The sequence below is a fragment of the Mustelus asterias genome, chromosome 17, assembly GCF_964213995.1.
Source record: "Mustelus asterias chromosome 17, sMusAst1.hap1.1, whole genome shotgun sequence".
NCBI lineage: Eukaryota > Metazoa > Chordata > Chondrichthyes > Carcharhiniformes > Triakidae > Mustelus > Mustelus asterias.
Genome location: NC_135817.1, coordinates 82,659,357 through 82,679,583, shown reverse-complemented (window position 1 = coordinate 82,679,583; position 20,227 = coordinate 82,659,357). Strand labels below are relative to the sequence as shown.

Sequence of the window (20,227 nt, the reverse complement as noted above, 5' to 3'; positions counted from 1 at the left end):
GGTATGCTTTGTCCGTATAGCGCACAAGAAACAATACTTTTCACTGTATCCCAGTACATGTGACAATAATAAATCAAATCAAATCAAACTGTAGCTGCATCAGCAATAAAGGTAAATTGTGAATATCCAATCCTATTGTGAGTGTTGGAATTTTATCTTCAGCCCTTTCATTCTCATCGTTTTTCTTGCTCACTAGCTTGCCATAACTCTTGATCTTCCTGTTCAATAGCATCAACTTCTGTTTCCATATCCATCATATGCACAATCAAGGCTTGCCAGACTCCTGAACTTGTTTTAGATCCACCATGATATTGACCAGGTTCATGGCTTCAAATTGGGGCTTTACCATGACCTGGGACATTACGTTTTCCTCTGGCTGTCTGGTATGACTAACTCCCCCACAGGTATGGAACCACGGGCATTTAAATAAATAGTGGCTACCATGGCAACAGCAGCATCTAAATTTCAGAGCCAGTGAGCATGGCTGGATCTTGGTGAAATTCAGTGGACTACCCCTGCCAGCTTTGGAAAATAACTCCCTTGCAAATTTTCAACTATCTCTTAACTATAGCATTGGCGTGGAGGGAACAGGACAGATTGTTGGTGATCTGGACACCTTGAAACTTGAAGCTCGTGACCATTTCCATTTTGTCCTCATTGATGTAGACAGGGGCATGTTCTCCTCTATGCTTCCTGAAGTCGATGACTATCTCCTTTGTTTTGTTGACATTGAGGGAGAGATTATTGTCATCACACCAATTCACCAGATTCTTTATCTCATTCCTGTATTCTGTCTCATCATTGTTTGAGATCCGACCCACTAAAGTGGTGTCATCAGCAAACTTGAAAATTGAGTTGGAGGAGAATTTGGCCACATAGTCATAGGTGTATAAGGAGTATTGTAAGGGGCTGAGGGTACAGCCTTGTGGGGCACCAGTGTTGAGGATGACCATTGAGGAGGTGTTGTTCCTACCCTTACTGATTGTGGTCTGTGGGTTCGGAAGTCTAGAATCCAGTCACAAAGGGAGGTGCCGAGGCCCAGGCCACGGAGTTTGGAGATGAGTTTTGTAGGAAGAAAGGTGTTGAAGACTGAGCTGGTGTCAATAAATAGGAGTCTGACATAGGTGTCTTTGTTATCTAGATGTTCCAGGGTTGAGTGCAGGGCCAGGGAGATGACGTCTGTTGTGGACCTGTTGCAGCAAACTGTCGTGAATCCAGGCAGTCCAAGAAGCTGGAATTGATCCGTGCCATGACTAATCTTTCAAAGCACTTCATGATGATGGATGTCAGAGCCACCGGGCGATAGTCATTAAGGCAACCCTTTGGTGCAGGGTTAATGATCGTCTTCTTGAAGCAGATAGGGACCTCAGATTGATGTAGAGAAAGGTTGACGATGTCTGCTAATACCTCCGCCAGCTACTCCGCGCAGGATCTGAGTTCTCGTCCGGGTACCCCATCCGGGCCAATCGCTTTCCGTGAATTGACTTTCGAGAAGGCTGCTCTGCTGTCTGCAATGGTGACCTCGGATATGGAGTCGGCCAAGGTCTCCGGGGCGGAGGGCATGCTGTCGCTGACCTCTTGCTCAAAACGGGCATAGAATGCATTGAGCTCTTCGGGGAGGGCTGTATTGGTGCTGTTGATTCTACATGCCTTCTCTTTCTCTATCTCTATTTCTTTCTGCCATTTCCATGGCTGTGGCCTCATCACAAGCTCCCTTCCATGTCTGCTTATTGCTTTTAGAGTCATAGAGGCTTACAGCATGGAAACAGGCCCTTCGGCCCAACTTGTCCATACCGCCCTTTTTTAAAAAAAAAACCCGAAACTAACCCCAATTGCCCGCATTTGGCCCATATCCCTCTATACCCATCATACCCATGTAACTATCTAAATGCTTTTTAAAAGATAAAATTGTACCAGCCTCTACTACTACCTCTGGCGCTTGTTCCAGACACTCACTACCCTCTGTGTGAAAACATTGCCCCTCCGGACACTTTTGTATCTCTCCCCTCTCACCTTAAACCTATGCCCCCTAGTTTTAGACTCCCCTTTTGTTCTCAGCCTGGGTTTTACTTGTTCTTTCGGCCTCCTGTGAACATGTCTCTAAAATCAATCTTTAAGCTCACGCCACACCCACAGCCGCAAGAGGGTTTTGTTAATGTGAGGCTACAGCCTAACTTGGCATTTCACAAAATGCAACTCTCAGGCCAATCTCATTCTTAATCATGCTGTGTATCCTGAATTTCATTAATTTCAGCATCTCCCTTTGAACTGCGATCTCTTGAATGTTAGAATGTAACCGCTGACAACTTTGTATTGGATGTAATGTGACCAATGGGAACAAGATGTAAGGGCCAGCTGACCCAGCAAACCATAGAACCAATTACAGAGTGATGTAATAGTCAGCTGACCAGCTGATTCACTATAAATAAGGAACTATGTAGAATTATGGAGAGCTTGGATTGGCCCAGGGCGAGGCCCCAAGTTTGGAATAATGATGTTTCTTTATTAAACCCTTCTTTGATTTATAAGTTGGAGTAAGTTTTGTTGTATTTTCATTAGCAGCTTTTTGAAGAGTTCCTTCTGAAGAAACACCGAACAATATTGGTCAAAATCTACATCTAACATGTTTGGACCATCATTGTGACGCCAGGGGAGAAACTCATGGCCATCTATTTTGCATCCAAAACATGGGTAGTTACAAGTTGATGGAGGGACAAGTAATCACCGTCACCTCATTGAGGCCCAAGGTCTACTTGATGCCACATTCTAGCTGATGTGCCAAGCAAACATCCTTCTGCGTGCAGCGTAAGGTCGCTTTACTAGAGAAATAGGGGTCCTATGTCGATTGTTGGGGTCAAAGCAAATTGTGGTAAAAATGTGCGGAGCTTGCCATAACTTGATTAAATATTTGCCTTGAGTGATTGCCTCACTGGTGATACGAAAGTGATACACTTTGGCAATTTTTTATTCTGCAGCACATGGTTTTAGTTCTCCTGTTTTATTCAGTGTTACTATGAATCTATAGCAGAGAAACAAGCCATTTGGCTAATTTGGTCTATGTCAATGTTAATTTTCCACTCAAGCCTTCTCCCACTCCATTTCATTTAAGCCAGGCGGCATCGCATTCTAATCCTTTTCCCTTCACTCGTTTACCTAGCTTGTTCATCTCCTGTGAAATTACTTTTCTTTATTCTTCCCTCCTTCCCAGTCGCTACCTCACGTACATATAATTGAAAGAGTGGGATGGCACGATGGCACAATGGTTAGCATTGCTGCCTCACAGTGCCAGGTACCCAGGTTTGATTCCCAGGTTGGGTCACTGTCTGCGCGGAGTCTGCATGTTCTCCCTGTGTCTGCATGGGTTTCCTCCCACAGTACAAATGACACGCTGGTTAGGTGCATTGGCCATGCTAAATTCTCTCTCAATATACCCGAACAGGTGCCGGAGTGTGACTTTTACAGTAATTTCATTGCAGTGTTAATGTAAGCAGACTTGTGACACTAATAAATAAACTTAGTGAGGGACTGCTCCTCAATCTTGCCTGGACAAAGGACACTGGATAGTTAACTTTGACGCACCATGCAGACACTTGGGATTCACTGTTGGCAGGCTTCCTTCAAGTTTTGAAAAGATTTCTAAAAACAAATTGGCAGCTCTCAAGTTGATTCTTGCTCCGGACGGACGCTTGTGAATGAAATTCATTGAGCAAATCAGCAAGCAGAAATGATCTATGGATCAGTTTTCTGCTATGACATTGAGATGGATGTACAAAGGAGTTGTCAGGGAGAACCTGTCTTGAGGCTCAACTCAATCTTTGTTAATTCGTACAAACAGGTTTCAGCAATAGTTATACAGTGTGTCTTTAAACGCCCCAAGGCACATTACCGCAGCATAATCAGTCAAAAACTGACACTGAGCCAAAGGAGGAGACGAGAGGACAAGCAATCAAATGCTTGGTTAAAACACAGGTTTGATTCAGCATCTTAAAGGAGAAACAAGTGGGGGAGAGGCAAACCGATTTGGCAAGGGAATTCCAGAGCTTAGGTTCTCAAGAGCTGAAGGCTTGCCCATTGGTGATGGCATGACGAATGTGAGCAATGCACCAAAGGCCATAACTGGTCAAGAGTGGCATGTTGGCACAGTGGTTAGCATGGCTGTCTCACAGCTCGAGGGACCTGGGTTCAATTCCGGCCTCAGGTGACTGTCTGCGTAGACTTTGCATATTCGCCCCAATGTCTGCGTGGGTTTCCTCTGGATGCTCCAGTTTTCTCCCACAGTACAAAGATGTGCAGGTTAGGTGGATTGGCCATGCTAAATTGCCCCTTAGTGTCTCAAGATATCGAGATTCGATGGATTAGCCATGGTAAATGTCTAAGGTGACAGGGATGGGGCAAGGGAGAGGGTTTGGGTAAGATATTCTGTCAGAGAGTCGGTGCAGACTCAATGGGTCGAATGGCCTCTTCTGCACTGTTGGGATTCTATTGCTCTATGACACAATCCTCCTTTTCCAAACCTCTCTATCAGTGTGGTATTTTATCAAATATTTGCAGGAATTTAGGGTGCAAATAGCAATTGCACCAATATCAAATACTAACTAAAGTATATGTTCCGGTTTCTTCCCACAGTCCAAAGATGTTTGATTTGATTTGATTTATGACTGTCATCTGTAATAACGTAAGTGAAAAGTATTGTTTCTTGTGCGCTATACAGACAAAACATACCATTCATAGAGAAGGAAACAAGAGAGTGCAGAATGTAGTGTTACTGTCATAGCTAGGCTGTAGAGAAAGATCAACTTAATGCAAGGTCGGTCCATTCAAAAGTCTTACAGCAGCAGGGAAGAAGCTGTTCTTGAGTTGGTTGGTACGTGATCTCAGACTTTTATATATTTTTCCCAACGGAAGAAGGTGGAACAGAGAATGTCCGGGTTGCGTGGTGTCCTTAATTATGCTGGCTGCTTTGCTGAGGTAGTGGGAAGTGTAGACAGAATCAATGTGTGTGTTAGGTGGATTGGCCATGCTAAATTGCGCTTGGTGTCAAAAGATGTGTAGATTCGGTGCATTAGCCATGATAATTGCAGGGTGTTATGGGGATAGGGCAGAGGGGAGGGCCTGTGTGTGATGCTTTTTCAGAGAGTCAGTGCTGATTTGATGGGCTGGATTCCCTCTTTCTGCATTGTTGGGATTCTATGAATTTGCTACACTCTGTTTTCAGAGTGTTTTGGGAATGCATTTGTCATCATCTTTGCCATCTGTTTGACAGGGGTTTGGCACTGTGAATTCCTAAGCAGGTTAAAGTTATATAATGATGCAGCAGGATATGTTGATGAGTCGTATTCAGCTTATTTCTGAGTTTTATTTCTCCATCGACGTTCTTCGCTAAACTTCGCTTGCAACACATATTTCCAACGAGTGGTGACACCTTGTTTGGGATGGGAATTTAGTGAGATCTGGATATGAACTTCAGTTTTATTTAATTGAATGACTAAATAGCCTAGTGATATTATTGCTGGACTATTAATCCAGAAACTTAGCTAGTGTTCTGTGGTTTGAATCCTGCCGCGGCAGCTGGTGGAATTTGAATTCAGTAAAAAATATCTGGAATTAAGGATCTACTGATGACCATAAAACCATTGTGGAATGTTGGAAAAACCCATCTGGTTCACTAATGTCCTTTAGGGATGGAAATCTGCCGTCTTTACCTGGTCTGGCCTACATGTGACTTCAGAGCCACAGCAGTGTGGTTGACTCTCAACTGCCCTTGGGTAACCGGGGATGGGCAATAAATGCTGGCCAGCCAGTGATACCCATTTCCCACGAATGAATAATGATAAAAAATATATCATTTTCCAGCACTTAACCCTGAGGGGTCAAACTTTAAGTGAAGTCCAACACCTCTGGAATCATTGCTCATTGTGACTCAGGATGCCAGGGAGGTGGAAGTTCAAGCAAAAATATTCAAGGCTTCCCTGCTGGCCCAGGAAGTAGGTGATACACCACCAAGGGATTCATTTATTTATTAGCGTCACAAGTAGGCTTACCTTAACACTGCAATGAAGTTACTGTAAAAATCCCCTGCGCCTGTTCAGATACCCTGAAGGAGAATTTAGCATGACCAAAGCATGTCTTTCGGACTGTGGGAGGAAACCAGAGTACCCGGAGGAAACCCATGCAGACACAAGGAGAACGTACAAACTCCGCACAGACATGACTCAAGCCATGAATCGAACCCGGTTCCTTGACGCTGTGAGGCAGCACTGCTAACCTCGGGTGGCACGGTGGCACAGTTGTTAGCACTGCTGCCTCACAGCGCTAGAGACCTGGGTTCAATTCCAACCTTGGTCACTGTCTGTGTGGAGTTTGCACTTTCTCCCTGTGTCTGCGTGGGTTTCCTCCGGGTACTCTGGTTTCCTCCCACAGTCCACAGATGTGCGGGTTAGGTTGATTGGCCATGCTAAATTGCTCCTTAGTGTCAGGGAGATTAGCAGGGTAAATGAGGGTTATGGGAATAGGGCCTGGGAGGGATTGTGGTCGGTGCAGACTCGATGGGCCGAATGGCCTCTTTCTGTACTGTAGGGATTCTATTGTCCCACTTCTCAATCTGATCTGAGATCTGTACATCCATAGTCCTCCACTGGGCATGAGCATGGTCTTGATGCCTTCCTTTGATCGGCCAATGAATAATTCTCAACCTCGGGAACCTGAGCAGTATCGTATCATCTTCATTGTGTGCTGAGGACACCTCAGATTCATACTATGAGGGAGATATTTGAATCAAGCTTTGGTCCTTCCTGATCTGTAGCTATACACTGAGAACTACACTTAACAAATAAGTCATCAGGGGATTCAGTGTCAACTTCCATTAATCTGATGATGCATTAATACACTCGCTGTTTACCAGGTATTTGTGACTTTAGTCACAGAAAGCCTAATTTACAACTAATTTTTAAAAAACTTCATTAATATGCTCTTCACCATTCGATCAACGCACCGAATGAGTTTAATAATGATTTGATTTAACAGTTTTGAAATTGTGAGGAACAAAATCAAACAGCTAATTAACCAAATGTATTCATGCATTTTGCTCCTCGTTAGCATAATTGCAAATTTGCCATCCTTTGCATCACAACAGAACAAACCCGATGGAGTTTAGGATGGCAGCACTTACGGAATTGAGTTCTGAGAAATGTAATTAACTGTCCCACCAACAGCGTCAGTTCCTGATTCCCTCGTAGGGGGGTCCAATACCCAAAGCTGCCAGTAGGGTGATAGCCTCAGGCTTTGTGACCAATTTGCAAAATACCCATCAGAGTCGAAGGGTCATCTAAGCTCGAAACATTGGCTCTATTCTCTCCCCACAGATGCTGTCAGATCTACTGAGATTTTCCAGCATTTTCTGCTTTTGTTGCTGCCTTTTTATGCTGTTTATTTTAACTCCTTGTCGATCATTACCATTTGGAATTGGAACTAGATAAGCAACTTACTTCAAGAGGGACGGGACTAGTTACATATCCTGAGGAAGGGCACAGAAATTTCATGGTAGCATCACACGGGGCCAGATTTGCCTGCACCTCTTCTTTCTTTGCCTATTATAGAATCCCTACAGTGCAGAAGAAGACAATTTGGTCCATCAAGCCTGCACAGACAACAATCCCACCCATGCCCTATCCTCGTAACCTCATGTATTTGCTCTGCTCGTCCCCCGACACTAAGGGGCAATTTAACATGGCCAATCCACCTAACCTGCACATATTTGGGCTGTGGGAGAAAACCGGAGCACCCGGAGGAAACCCATGCAGACTCAGGGAGAATGTGCAAACTCGACACAGACAGTCACCCGAGGCCGGAATTGAACCTGGGTCCCTGGCGCTGTGAGACGGCAGTGCTAACCACTGTCCCACTGCGCCGCCTGGTCCCAGGGGAATGCCAATTTTCCAAGCCTCAGTAAAAAGACCAGAGGCCATGCTGATGACTAGGCATCCGGTGGCGTGAGCCTCTCAATAATAGGGACTCTGATTGCGAGACTCCGCTCAGTGGGAGTCCTGCTGCTGAGACATTCTTCAACTGGGAGCTTTAGATGCGACTTGCCCTTTAATAGGAAGCCGAATAGTGACGTTTTCTGTCTAATTGGTGCCCTGGCGGCTAAACTGTCTTTACAGGAGCATAATAGTGAGATGCTTTATTTCATACCCTCCTGGTGAGACTCCTGCTTATGAGACTGTGAGTGCCACATGGACCACATCCACCCATACTTACAGATAAGCTGCTTTGCCTTCTTCAGCGTCCATTGTTTTGGTGCTTGACCCGTTCTTTTTCCCACAGATCCTTGTGGTGATGCACATCAGCAGTCCACACTGCTTGGTGAAGAAGCAGCTAACGTCAGTGATGACGAGGATTAATAAGAGAGCAGCAACGCCAAGACCAACAACTGCCCCCAGGCCTAGACTCCTGAACAGGGTATCTATAAAGCAAAGAAATGTAAAACCAATAAAACATAATCAACAGCCGCTCTTTTCAATTGTATCCACATTTCAGGCTTTTTGCGGTATAATTATGCACTTCTGGCACATGGAGACATGAGAAATTTTGATTTGATTCACGGGTGGCACGGTGGCACAGTGGTTAGCACTGCTGCCTCACAGCTGCAGGGACCTGGGTTTGATTCCCGGCTTGGTTCTCCCCATGTTTGCATGGGTCTCCTCCAAGTGCTCCGGTTTCCTCCCATCCTCCAAAAATGTGCGGGTCAGGTGCTTTGACGATGCTAAATTGCCCCTTGGTGTCCCGGGGTGTGTAGGTCAGAGGGATTAGTGGGGTAAACATGTGGGGTTATGGGGATAAGGCCTAGGTGGGATTGTTGTCGGGGCAGACTCAATGGGCTGAATGGCCTCCTCCTGCACTGTAGGGTTTCTATGATTCTATGGTTTGATTTATTATTGTCACATGTATTGGGATACAGTGAAAAGTATTGTTTCTTGTACACTATTTAGGCAAAGCATACTGTTCATGGAGTGTATAGGGGACACAGTAAGAAGTTTAACAACACCAGGTTAAAGTCCAACAGGTTTATTTGGTAGCAAAAGCCACACAAGCTTTCGAAGCTCTAAGCCCCTTCTTCAGGTGAGTGGCCAGTCCAACGCCGGCATCTCCACATCGTGTATAGGGGAGACAGAAAGGAGAAGGTGTAAAATGTAGTGTTACAGTGATAGCTAGGGTGTAGAGAAAGATCAGCTTAATATATGGTAGGTCCATTCAAAAGTCTGATGGCAGCAGGGAAGAAGCTGTTCTTGAGTCTGTTGGTACGTGACCTCAGACTTGTGTATCTTTTTCCCGACGGAAGAAGGTGGAAGAGAGAATGTCCGGGTTGCATGGGATCCTTAATTATGCTGGCTGCTTTGCCGAGGCAGCAGGAAGTGTAGACAGAATCAATAGATGGGAGGCTGGTTTGCGTGATGGACTGGGATAGGCAATCAATAATTCACCAATTAGGAATGGGTTGGAGTTGATCTACTTTTACCTACCTGCCACACTGAGTGATATCCCGCTGTCCCTCCCCCATCACGTCAGAGTGATGCAAAGGAGAAATGGAGTTTAAGGAAGGATGTGAGGAGGTGTGTGGGGCAGGGAGGGGGGTGCTGAAAGAGTTGAATGGACAATGGACCAACCACCAAGTCCAACACTCTCCTACATACTACCGACACTGAGTGTCAGCTCTGTCAAATACCTTCTGAAATTCGGTTTAAAGCACATTCAGAGCCTAGATTATATTTTAAAGTTTATTTATTAATCACAAGTAGGCTTACATTGACACTGCAATGAAGTTACTGTGAAAATCCTCCAGTCGTCACACTCTGGCGCCTGTTCAGGTACAATGAGGGAGAATTTTGCATGGCCAATACATTTAACCAGCACGTCTTTGGAGTATGGGAGGAAACTGGAGCACCCGGAGGAAACCCATGCAGACACGGGGAGAATGTGCAAACTCCACACAGACAGTGACCCGAGGCTGGAATCGAACCCGGGTCCCTGACGCTGTGAGGCAGCAGCTCTAACCACTGTGCCACCGTGCCGCCCCTTAATTTTGGAATGTTAAATGTTTAATGTGAATGCCCAAGGTCTTATATAGTAAACATAGTGGGATTCCTCGCTGCTAATATCCATTTATCTAATCAATGTAATATGCATTCATTAAAATGTAAAGGCAGAATTAAAACAATTTACTTCCCCTCGATTTCACATATCTCTGCTCTATGCATCACTCATGTCTGACTTTAATATTTTGTGGGATGCTATCCATCAGCATCTTGTCTTCAGACACTATTACAATGGACTATGGTGTCAGCCTTGGCTCAGGGACAGCACTCTCCGATGTCACAACACCCGGGACTTCAGCATACAAGCTAAAGATACAGTCCTGGTCAATATTCTACCCTCAACCACACTCACCAAAAAATAAATCGAATTCACTCATCATTCCTGATATATACTCTTGTGGGACCCCTTTGGATGAACATTTGCTGACACATTTACTAGGATAACAACAGTGCCCACACATCAAAGATAACAAATACTCTTTTGGATCTGAAGCAAGTTGTAAGCTATCTATGTTAGTTCTTAGCATGGAAAAATCAAAAAGCCTTATCAAGGTGAGAACAGAAATGAAAATTGAGTTGCCTGTCCTTAGGTGGAATGGAGTTTAGTCAGATAAAGGATTATAAATGATCATTGGCAAATTAGGGGTGTCATCGCTTTCATTTGCCTGACCCGCAGCATAAACTACAAAACAAAGTGTCTGCTGACGACAACCTTGGCTGCCAACCCCAAATGATCTGATCCATTCCCACTAACAACTCCAAACAAACTGATCCTGATCCACTGTCAATCCCACAGCAATCACATCCAATCCCATTGATTTAATCCCAATCAAACTGATCCAATCCCAATCAAATGATCCAATCCCATCCAAACAGATCCAATCCCAATCAAACTGATCTAATCCCAATAAAATGATCCAATCCCAATCAAATTGATCTAATCCCAGTCAAACTGATCTAATCCCAATCAAACTGATCCAATCCCAATCAAATGATCGAATCCCAATCAAAAAGATCCAATCCCAGCAAAGTGATCCAATCCCAGTCAAACAGATCCAATCCCAATCAAAGTGATCCAATCCCAATCAAACTGATCCAATCCCAGTCAAACAGGTCAATCCTAATCAAACAGATTCAATTCCAATCTCAACTATACTGTTTCAATCCCAATCCCATTCCAAACCAACCTGATTCAATCCTATTCCCATTCCAAGCGCACTGTCGATCTCAGCCAACCTGATGAATCCACTGCCAATCCCAAAATTGACTGAACTCCCTGACTCCATTCTCCTTTCAACCCCAATTTAACAAAGTCCTGCTTTTATTAACATGCCCTGAATGGATAACAGGCAACTCCTAACTGTCCTGTTCTTAATTATAATCCGTGATTGCACTGCGCCCAAAGAGAGCTGACTGCTTTATTTGCTGTGGCCCATGATTATATTGCTCCCAGTTATATCCTACTTTGGACCACACAAGGAATATGGCACAGAATCTTTTGGATCTGAAGCAAGTTGTAAGCTATCTATGTTAGAAGCTAACATGGAAAAAATCAAAAAGCCTTATCAAGGTGAGGACAGAAATGAAAATTGAGTTGCCTGTCCTTAGATGGAATGGAGTTTAGTCACATTCAGCCCAATCAACCAATGTTTCTTCTCCCCTGAGCTTCCTCCCTTCTTTTCTCACCTCTATCTACCATTGTATCCCTCTCCTCCCATCTCCCACAAAATCTTGTCTGGTTTCGCTTTGAATGCATTCACAGTATTTGTTTCAACAACCCCCTGTAGTAACAGGTTCCACATTCTCACCACTCTTTGGGGAAGAGGTTTCTTTGAATTCCTGCCGCATTTCTTGGTGACTCTCTTAAATCGGAGGCCTCTGGCTGTGTTCTTCCCCACAAGAGGAAACATTTTCTCTGCATCCACTCTGTAAAAACCTTTAATCATTTTAAGCACCTTTTTTAGATCACGCCTCTCTGCCTTTGTGTTCCAAGAAAAACCAGAGGCAGCCTGGTGCACCTTTCTTGATGTGTATACTCACTGCTATCAACCTTGTCAATCTTCTCTGCACCCTCTTTATATCTATTTTATAACATGCCCTCAGTGACTATTAGCAGCTTTAAAAGATGTTGAATGAAGATTATTATAAGTGCGTCGTGTTTTGGTCGTTTTCAGTCAAGGTATTCGCATTGGGTGAAATTGTCTGATGTGGAATTGTGAGCAGTCGACAGTTTAATTGGTTATTGCTAAACATAAACGAAAATAGAATCGCCTTTTTTGGGTAAACAGACCATTTAGTCCTTTGAGATATTGAAACAGTTCCATTCAAATATTAACACATAAATAAATGTTCGATGTATTTGTAGGCATTTAATTGGTTTGTTATTCAAGTGGAAACAGTGACCTCAAAGAAGTTTATATATTAATATTTACATGATGCAGGCTGAGACATGTTCTTTGCTAAGACCCACTTCTTTTCTAAATTCCAATGTGTTTAAGCCACAGTCTCTACGTTCAGGTACAGGATAAGGCAAGGTGGTGGCGTAGTGGTATCGTCACCAGACTATTAATAGAGAGACCCAGGGTAATGCTCTGGGGACCTGGGTTCGAATACCATCATGCCAGATGGTGAAATTTGAAGTCAATAAAAATCTGCAATTAAAAGTCTAATGATGACCATAAAACAATTGTTAATTGTTGTAAAAACCCTAATGTCCTTTAGGGAAGGAAATCTACCATTCCTATCTGGTCTACATGTGACTCCAGAGCCACAGCAATGTGGTTGACTCAATGCCCTCTGAAATGGCCTTGCAAGCCACTCAGCTCAAGGTCATATAGGGATGGGCAATAAATACTGGCTTGGCAGCGATGCCCACATCCCATGAATGAATAAAGAAAAAGAAAATTCACCAGCCAGGAAATGCTCAGAATTGAATTCTCCAAATGCTAGTCTCCCTTTAAGTGTCCTTTATATCAGGTCACCATCCTGTGTGTCTTACGGTAAAGAGCCAAACTTGATGACTTAATTAAAAATGCAAATTTGATTCCCTATAGCTCCATCTATAAGTATGTGATGGTGGATGTATGCACATTTATTAATAATGTAAACCATGATATTAATTTGTGTAAAGTAAATGCAGAGCAAATTGTGCTTTGATCCCTAAGGTTGTAAAGACTCAGATGCTTTCTGAGAATAAAGATTGGATGCTTGCATCTGCTGGTGACAAAGTGATGGCTCCTTGGTTAATGCCCTTCCATTGTAGTATCAGGTCTTTGCTATGTTATCACTGGTGGTGGCCAGGGAGACAATGGGAGGTTAAAGGGCAGTCATTGTTTCGCGATAGTGAGAGACTGCATCATTTTCTAATCAAAGAGCCTGTACGTAACCCTGACTCTTCCAATATAATCACCATCCAGAAGCAAAGAGCCTGAGCTCTGAGAGAGGCTCACTTGCTAAATGCATCATGAGGTTTGGCTGACCTGCTGACCCCGCACGTTCTCTCCACCACCTGCAACACCAACAACAACAACAACAACAGGAAATTGCTGGAAAATCTCAGCAGGCCTGGCAGCATCTGTGGAGAGAGTATAGAGCCAACGCTTTGAGTCCAGATGACCCTTTGTCAGAGCATCCGTGTTCAGTTGCTTACAACAATAACAGCAACAGTCTGTTTATAGCTCCGTTAATGACGTCAGGGAGATTAGCAGGGTAAATACATGGGGTTGAGGGGATAGGTGAGATTGTGGCCGGTGGGGACTGGATGGGCTGAAAGGCCTCCTTCTGCACTGTAGGGATTCTATGCATCTTCTACAATTCTAATGGAGTAAAATAATCTAAGAGGCCTCACAGGTTATCAAACAAAATTCACAATTGGCGATCCAAGTCGCAGAAGTAGACATTAGGACCAAAACTTGGTTAAGGAAATAGATTTCAAGGGGCATATTAAGGAGCACAGAAATTGTGACTTTCTCTATATTGAGAGATCAAATGAAGACTGGGGTCGCGGTTTTACCGACTCACCCTCCCCATGATAAAATCGTGTGAGAGCCGGGAAATCAGGTTCGCGACGATTTCTCGCCTCTCGCAATCTTACCGGCATTGGATATCCGGCCGATCAACATCCCGCCCATTTTTGGCGAGAGGCTGAATAATTTATTTAAATATATTGAAATCTTATTTGCCATTGATTAAATGAGCCCAGGATTTAGTCGTTGAGACCAGGATGGAATCATCCCAGCTCACTTGCCTTTATGGCCTGGCCGGGAGATGTTCTCTCCGGTGAGGAAAACACCTGGCCCCCATTAGTGGGGAATGGTCGTGATGGCCTTGCTGGTTGAACTGGAGGCCATTGAGGTCTAGTGGGATTGTTGTCGGTACAGGCTCGATGGGCCGAATGGCCTACTTCAGCACTATAGGGATTCTATGATTCTATACAGAGTGAAGCCTGTTGATACTCCCTCACCTTTCCAGCATATTCCATTTGACTCTTCACAGATTTGCCTCATTTCACTCTGTGAGGTGGATGAAGTCATTTAGAATGACAGTCTCAGTAAATTTGCCTGTCTGTTTAGCAAATATTTGACAATGAAATTTCCTGGTGGAGCTAATTTGTATCACATAAAGAATGCAAAATGTTGATCCTGAACAATGACTATTTAATTTAATGATTGAGGAGGCTATGATAACTTGCAAGTGGAGTTGTCAGAAGTGAGTTATGAAAGGACTCATTAACTATTAGTTAAGGATGTTCATTCATGACAAGATACGCCACACTCGGTATCATAAGATGAAAAGGCAGTGACAGCACCTTTAGCAGATTGAAACCTCCCAGTGAGCTTGGGGTAGAGAAGAGGTTGGTGGGAGTAAGGGGGTGGGAGTAAGGGGAGGTGAACATGATGGTGGTTTCATGAAATCTCCACAGTGTAGAAGGAGGCCATTCAGCCCTTCGAGTCTGCACCAACTCTCCTGACAGAATATCTTTCCCAGGCCCTCTCCCCTGCCCTATTCCCATAACCCCACATATCTACCATGGCTAATTCATCCAAACTGCACATCTTGGGACACTTAGGGGCAATTTAGTATGGCCAATCCACCTAACCTACACTTCTTTGGAGAGTGGGAGGAAACCAGAGAACCCGGAGGAAATCCATGCAGACATGGGGAGAAGTTTATTTATTCATTATTTATTTATTAGTTACAAGTAGGCTTGCATTAACACTGCAATGAAATTACTGTGAACATCCTCTCGTTGCCACACACTGGCGCCTGTTTGGGTACACTGAGGGAGAATTTAGCATGGCCAATGCGCCTAACCAGCACGTCTTTCAGGCTGTGGGAGGAAATCGGAGCACCCAGAGGAAACCCACGCAGACACAGGGAGAACGTGCAGACTCCACACAGACAGTGACCCGAGGCCGGAATTGACTGTTCCAGATACTGGGGAAAATCCATTAATGGATAAAGTGGCAGTAAATCAGAGGGAGATGGTCACAAAATAATTTATTGTGTACAGAACCAGTTTAAGCAGCTGGAGTCCAAGAGTTCTATTTGCCAAAATTAACAACAGGAACGGGACAACATAACACCAAAAGAAAAAAATTGTATCGAAAAATGCAAAAATAGCACAGACTTTCACAAATGGGAAAAATTGCAGGGATTGCCAAAGGGTGATGAAAAAGATAGGAAGAAATACAAAGCAGGAACATGGAATGAAACTTGAAAAGATTATCAGAATCAATAGAAAATATTTTAACGTTGACATTCGAAAAAGATGGTCTGGTGCAATGTGGACCCCTTGACAACTCCTAGCAGTGATGCTGCCAATAAAATTAAGGAAATAGAACATAGAGCATAGAACAGTACAGCACAGAACAGGCCCTTCGGCCCACGATGTTGTGCCGAGCTTTATCTGAAACCAAGATCAAGCTATCCCACTCCCTATCATCCTGGTGTGCTCCATGTGCCTATCCAATAACTGCTTAAATGTTCCTAAAGTGTCTGACTCCACTATCACTGCAGGCAGTCCATTCCACACCCCAACCACTCTCTGCGTAAAGAACCTACCTCTGATATCCTTCCTATATCTCCCACCATGAACCCTATAGTAATGAAATGGAGGAGATTCTGCATTATTACTTCATGCCAGTATTTACAGTACAGGAAGAGGTCTGCATGTCCAACACCCCAGAAAATGATTACTGAATCGGGGGGCACGGTGGCACAGTAATTAGCACTGCTGCCTCACAGCACCAGGGACCCGGATCAATTCCAGCCTCGGGTCACTGTCTGTGTGGAGTTTGCACGTTCTCCCCGTGTCTGCGTGGGTTTCCTTCGGGTGCTCCAGTTTCCTCCCACAGTCCAAAAGATGTGTGGGTTAGGTTGATTGGCCATGCTAAATTGCCCCTTAGTGTCAGGGGATTAGGGTAAATATGGGTAAATATGTGGGGTTATGGGGATAGGGCCTGGGTGGGATAGTGGTCGGTGCAGGCTTAATGTGCCGAATGGCCTCCTTCTGCACTGAAGGGATTCTATGATTCTATGAATGAAGCACAGGTTCTTCACAATAATAACTGAAACAAGATAACAGTATTGGAGCAAGTTTTATTACTAAAGAGTGATAAACCCTTAGGGCCAGGTGGTTTCCATCCCAGGGGTTTAGGAAATGCAGGTGAGGACATTGTGTGTGCCTTAGCCCTAATCTTCCAAAGCTCTCTGGATTCAAGAGTGCTCCTCACTTGCTGTCACTTCACTATTTAAGAAAGGTGAGAGATGGAAGACATGGAATTCAAGATTTAACCTAACACAGGGGTCAATGACCAAAGCCACATTCGGCCCTTTAATCCTGTTTAGGTCCCAACCTTTTCTAGTTGGGTTGCATTAACACAAAAATAGACAAAGACATCAAGAAGGTAAGAACTGTAATTTTATTGAGGGGATAAATATTCATATTGATTTCACATTGCGCCTCACTGTTTCAAATGATTATTTTGATGTTCTAAACAAACCTGTTCAAATAGCATAGATAATGGCTTTTGGTTTGAGGACAAAGTTATACGGCTGTGGCCATTATTATTTCTAATGCAGCTGAGATAATAAATTATTCTGACTTTGTTATCAGAAGCTTTTTCTCGTCAATCACGAGAATCAATAACCAAAAAAAACCTTAATTCTCTGCAACGATCAGTAGCTCTGTAAACATGTTTTTTGGTGAAAGGGCGTGCAATATTGCAGGTCCAATTGTGGGCCAGATCAGATTCACTCCAGAGACACATGCCAGGTTTGAAGGGTGTATTTTATTAAAAATACTCTCCTGGGGCACCATGTTAGGGAAGCTATCAGGTACTTCACAACATTATAGTTGTGTTCTGGAAGGCTCTGTATTATTTGCTTGCATCGAGTTACTCATTTTGTAAAGATGACTTTACTGACAAAATTATAGTGAACAAGGTCAAAAGATGTGGGCTGAGATTCTCCGACCTCCCAGCCGTGTGGTTCCTGCCGGCGGGAGGTGGCAGGTTATTTGCTTGCAGTGGGATTCTCTGGTCCTGCTGCTATCAGTGGGAATTCCCATTGACATCACCCCACGCCGGCGGGAAACCCATGGCAGGGATTCACTTCCGGCGGGACCGGAGAATCCCACCGGTGTGAATCGCCGGAGAATTCCGGCCATGTTAAGTCTATCTTACTTTTGATTTTCTTTTCTATTGATGCACGGGTTCAGATTTTCATTCCTAGGGAGGATCCATAGAGTTGAGAAATTTTCTGGCTCACCATAAACACTTCGGGGGGAAAAAGTGCTCCAAATTGTGTTCTCTTCATTCCTCGGAGCAGGCAGGTGCATGGTGGAGTCAGGACTGTTGCCCCAAAAACAGCTTAAACTTCGACACAAATGCCAAAATTTTACCACCCCGCCTGCCACGGAATTGGAGCGGGCAATAGGTGGACAAAGGAAACGCCCATTGACTTTGGGCAGGGATTTCCGAGCGAGGACGTAAAATCCCACCTAAAGAGTGCCAAGTGCCAAGGCAGACTGTCTCAACATTCCCAGTTCTCTGAGTTGTTTTGTTCAATACTAGGCCATCTCGCCTACACTCCTCAGATTACCCTCGTCCGTTACTCACTCCCCCACCCATGCCAACTCACACCAACACCTGCCCCCCCACCCACTCTCCAATTGCCTCTCATGCCAACTCCATACTTCATGCCAACTCATGCTCCTGCACTCATCCCATGGCCCTTACAGTATCTATACCTGAGTGCCAACCCCTGAGCCCGACACATTCTCATGGTCTTTTATATCCCTATCCAACTGAGTGCTAACTCATGCTAACCCATACTCTCCCCATCAACCCCTTTGTCTTTACATGCACCAGTTACCTTTGTGTCACTGTGTCTAAGGTCAGTGGACGAACTCTGTGGCACAAAGGAGAGGAACAGAAGGATGGTAGCTTGCATGGAGGCTCAGGACCAGCACTGGGTGGAGCAGCGGTGAGGCTAGGGCAACTGGAATCAGGCCAGGGGGGTCATAGGAGTGGAGGAGGGGTCCACGGGAGGGTCAGGTCAAGGCATGGAGGGCTGAAGTGGGAGGGGCCTGGTGTCTTGAGATTGTGGGTCAGTCAAGGTCAGAAAATAGGGGAAGGGGGGGGTGCATATGAATTTTATTAACATTATTGTTATAGGCCGGAATTCTCTGGCCATTCACTACAATGGGATTCCCTGGTCCCACCGGCAGCGCACTCCCACCTGATGGCAGGTGTTTCCTGCCAGCATGGGGTGACGTGAATGGGAATTCCCATTGACAGTGGCAGGACGAGAGGATCCCGCTGCCAACAAATAGCAAATCTCACCCAAACATCTCTGACAGTATAGCACTCCCTCAGGACTTCACAGAGAGTATCAGCATCAATTCTACATTCTGAAGTTAGATATTTAAATGGTTGCATGATTGCTTTAACAGCTGACCACATGACTTGATGGTGATGTTATTGGAACATTTCATAGGCTCCTGCTTTTAGTTTCATTTTCTGTTCTGTGCAGAGAATGTCTCTTTCAATAAACCTGTTGTGTGTTGCTTTGAATCTACGCTTGCAAACCACGTCTTTTTCTTTTTGTTTAAAACCCACAAACTCTCATTTAGTTAGGACATTGCAGGACTCAGACCCATGAACATATGAACAAGAAGTGCTCCCCACGGTTTCACTGCTGATATTTCAGTACTGTACCAAGGCATATCCTTACACCTAGTGACCATCCCATGCCCATGGGTGACTGTTTGTGTGGAGTTTGCACATTCTCCCCGTGTCTGCGTGGGTTTCCTCCGGGTGCTCCAGTTTCCTCCCATAGTCCAAAGATGTGCAGATTAGATGGATTGGCCATGCTAAATTGCCCCTTAGTTTTTGGGGAACTAACTAGGGTAAATGCATAAGATTATGGGGATAGGGCCTGGGTGGGAATGTGGTCGGTGCAGACTCAATGGGCCAAATGGCCTCCTTCTGCACTGCAGGATTCTATGATTCTATGTAACCGAGGAGAGCTTTGATGCTGACACTGGAGGCAGAATTTTCCTGTCCCGTCCACCACGGGAATCGTAGCAGTCAGAATACAGACCATGCAAATGTCCCTTGATCTCGGGCCTGGATTTCCAGCCTTGGGGCGAGTGCAGCTGGAAAATCCCGCCCTGGTTGTGCCTGATACAGAATGGTCCCCATTCCCTGGCACTGACATCCCTTATCTTCATTGGATCAGGTTCAAGACAGGCCCCGGCGGATGTGGACCACTGCTTGAACAAGTGGAAAATAAAATTAAACGTGCTTACAGCTGAGGGAAATGTTATTCATAAACATTTCGAGTCAAAACCCAATTACTTTTCAGTGTGATCTCATTTACATGGTTGATAGAGACTGAGAGAGAAGGAGAAAAAAAATGAACAAATTTGGGTCCTTATTCATCTGAATACTGCTTGTTCAATTTAAAATCTGGAATCCTCTGTGTATTACATACATCTAAAATGCCTACTAATTATATTTCCATCAATGCAAAAGAAAACTCAATTTAGCTGCAGCAAAATAGCAATACATGTGTCTAATAAATAAATTGACATTGATTTTGTCAGAAATAAAGTACTTCGGCACTCTGAC

General features: G+C 44.4%; 1 protein-coding gene across 1 annotated transcript in view; it reads right to left on the bottom strand.

Moving 5' to 3' along the window:
• The window catches only part of ncam2a (neural cell adhesion molecule 2a), a 543,279-nt gene that overhangs the window by 13,849 nt on the left and 509,203 nt on the right, over positions 1–20,227 (bottom strand). The window contains exon 23 of the mRNA XM_078231910.1: positions 8,257–8,461. Within this exon, the coding sequence (XP_078088036.1) occupies positions 8,257–8,461 (205 nt within the window). The remainder of the gene's footprint in view (positions 1–8,256; positions 8,462–20,227) is intronic.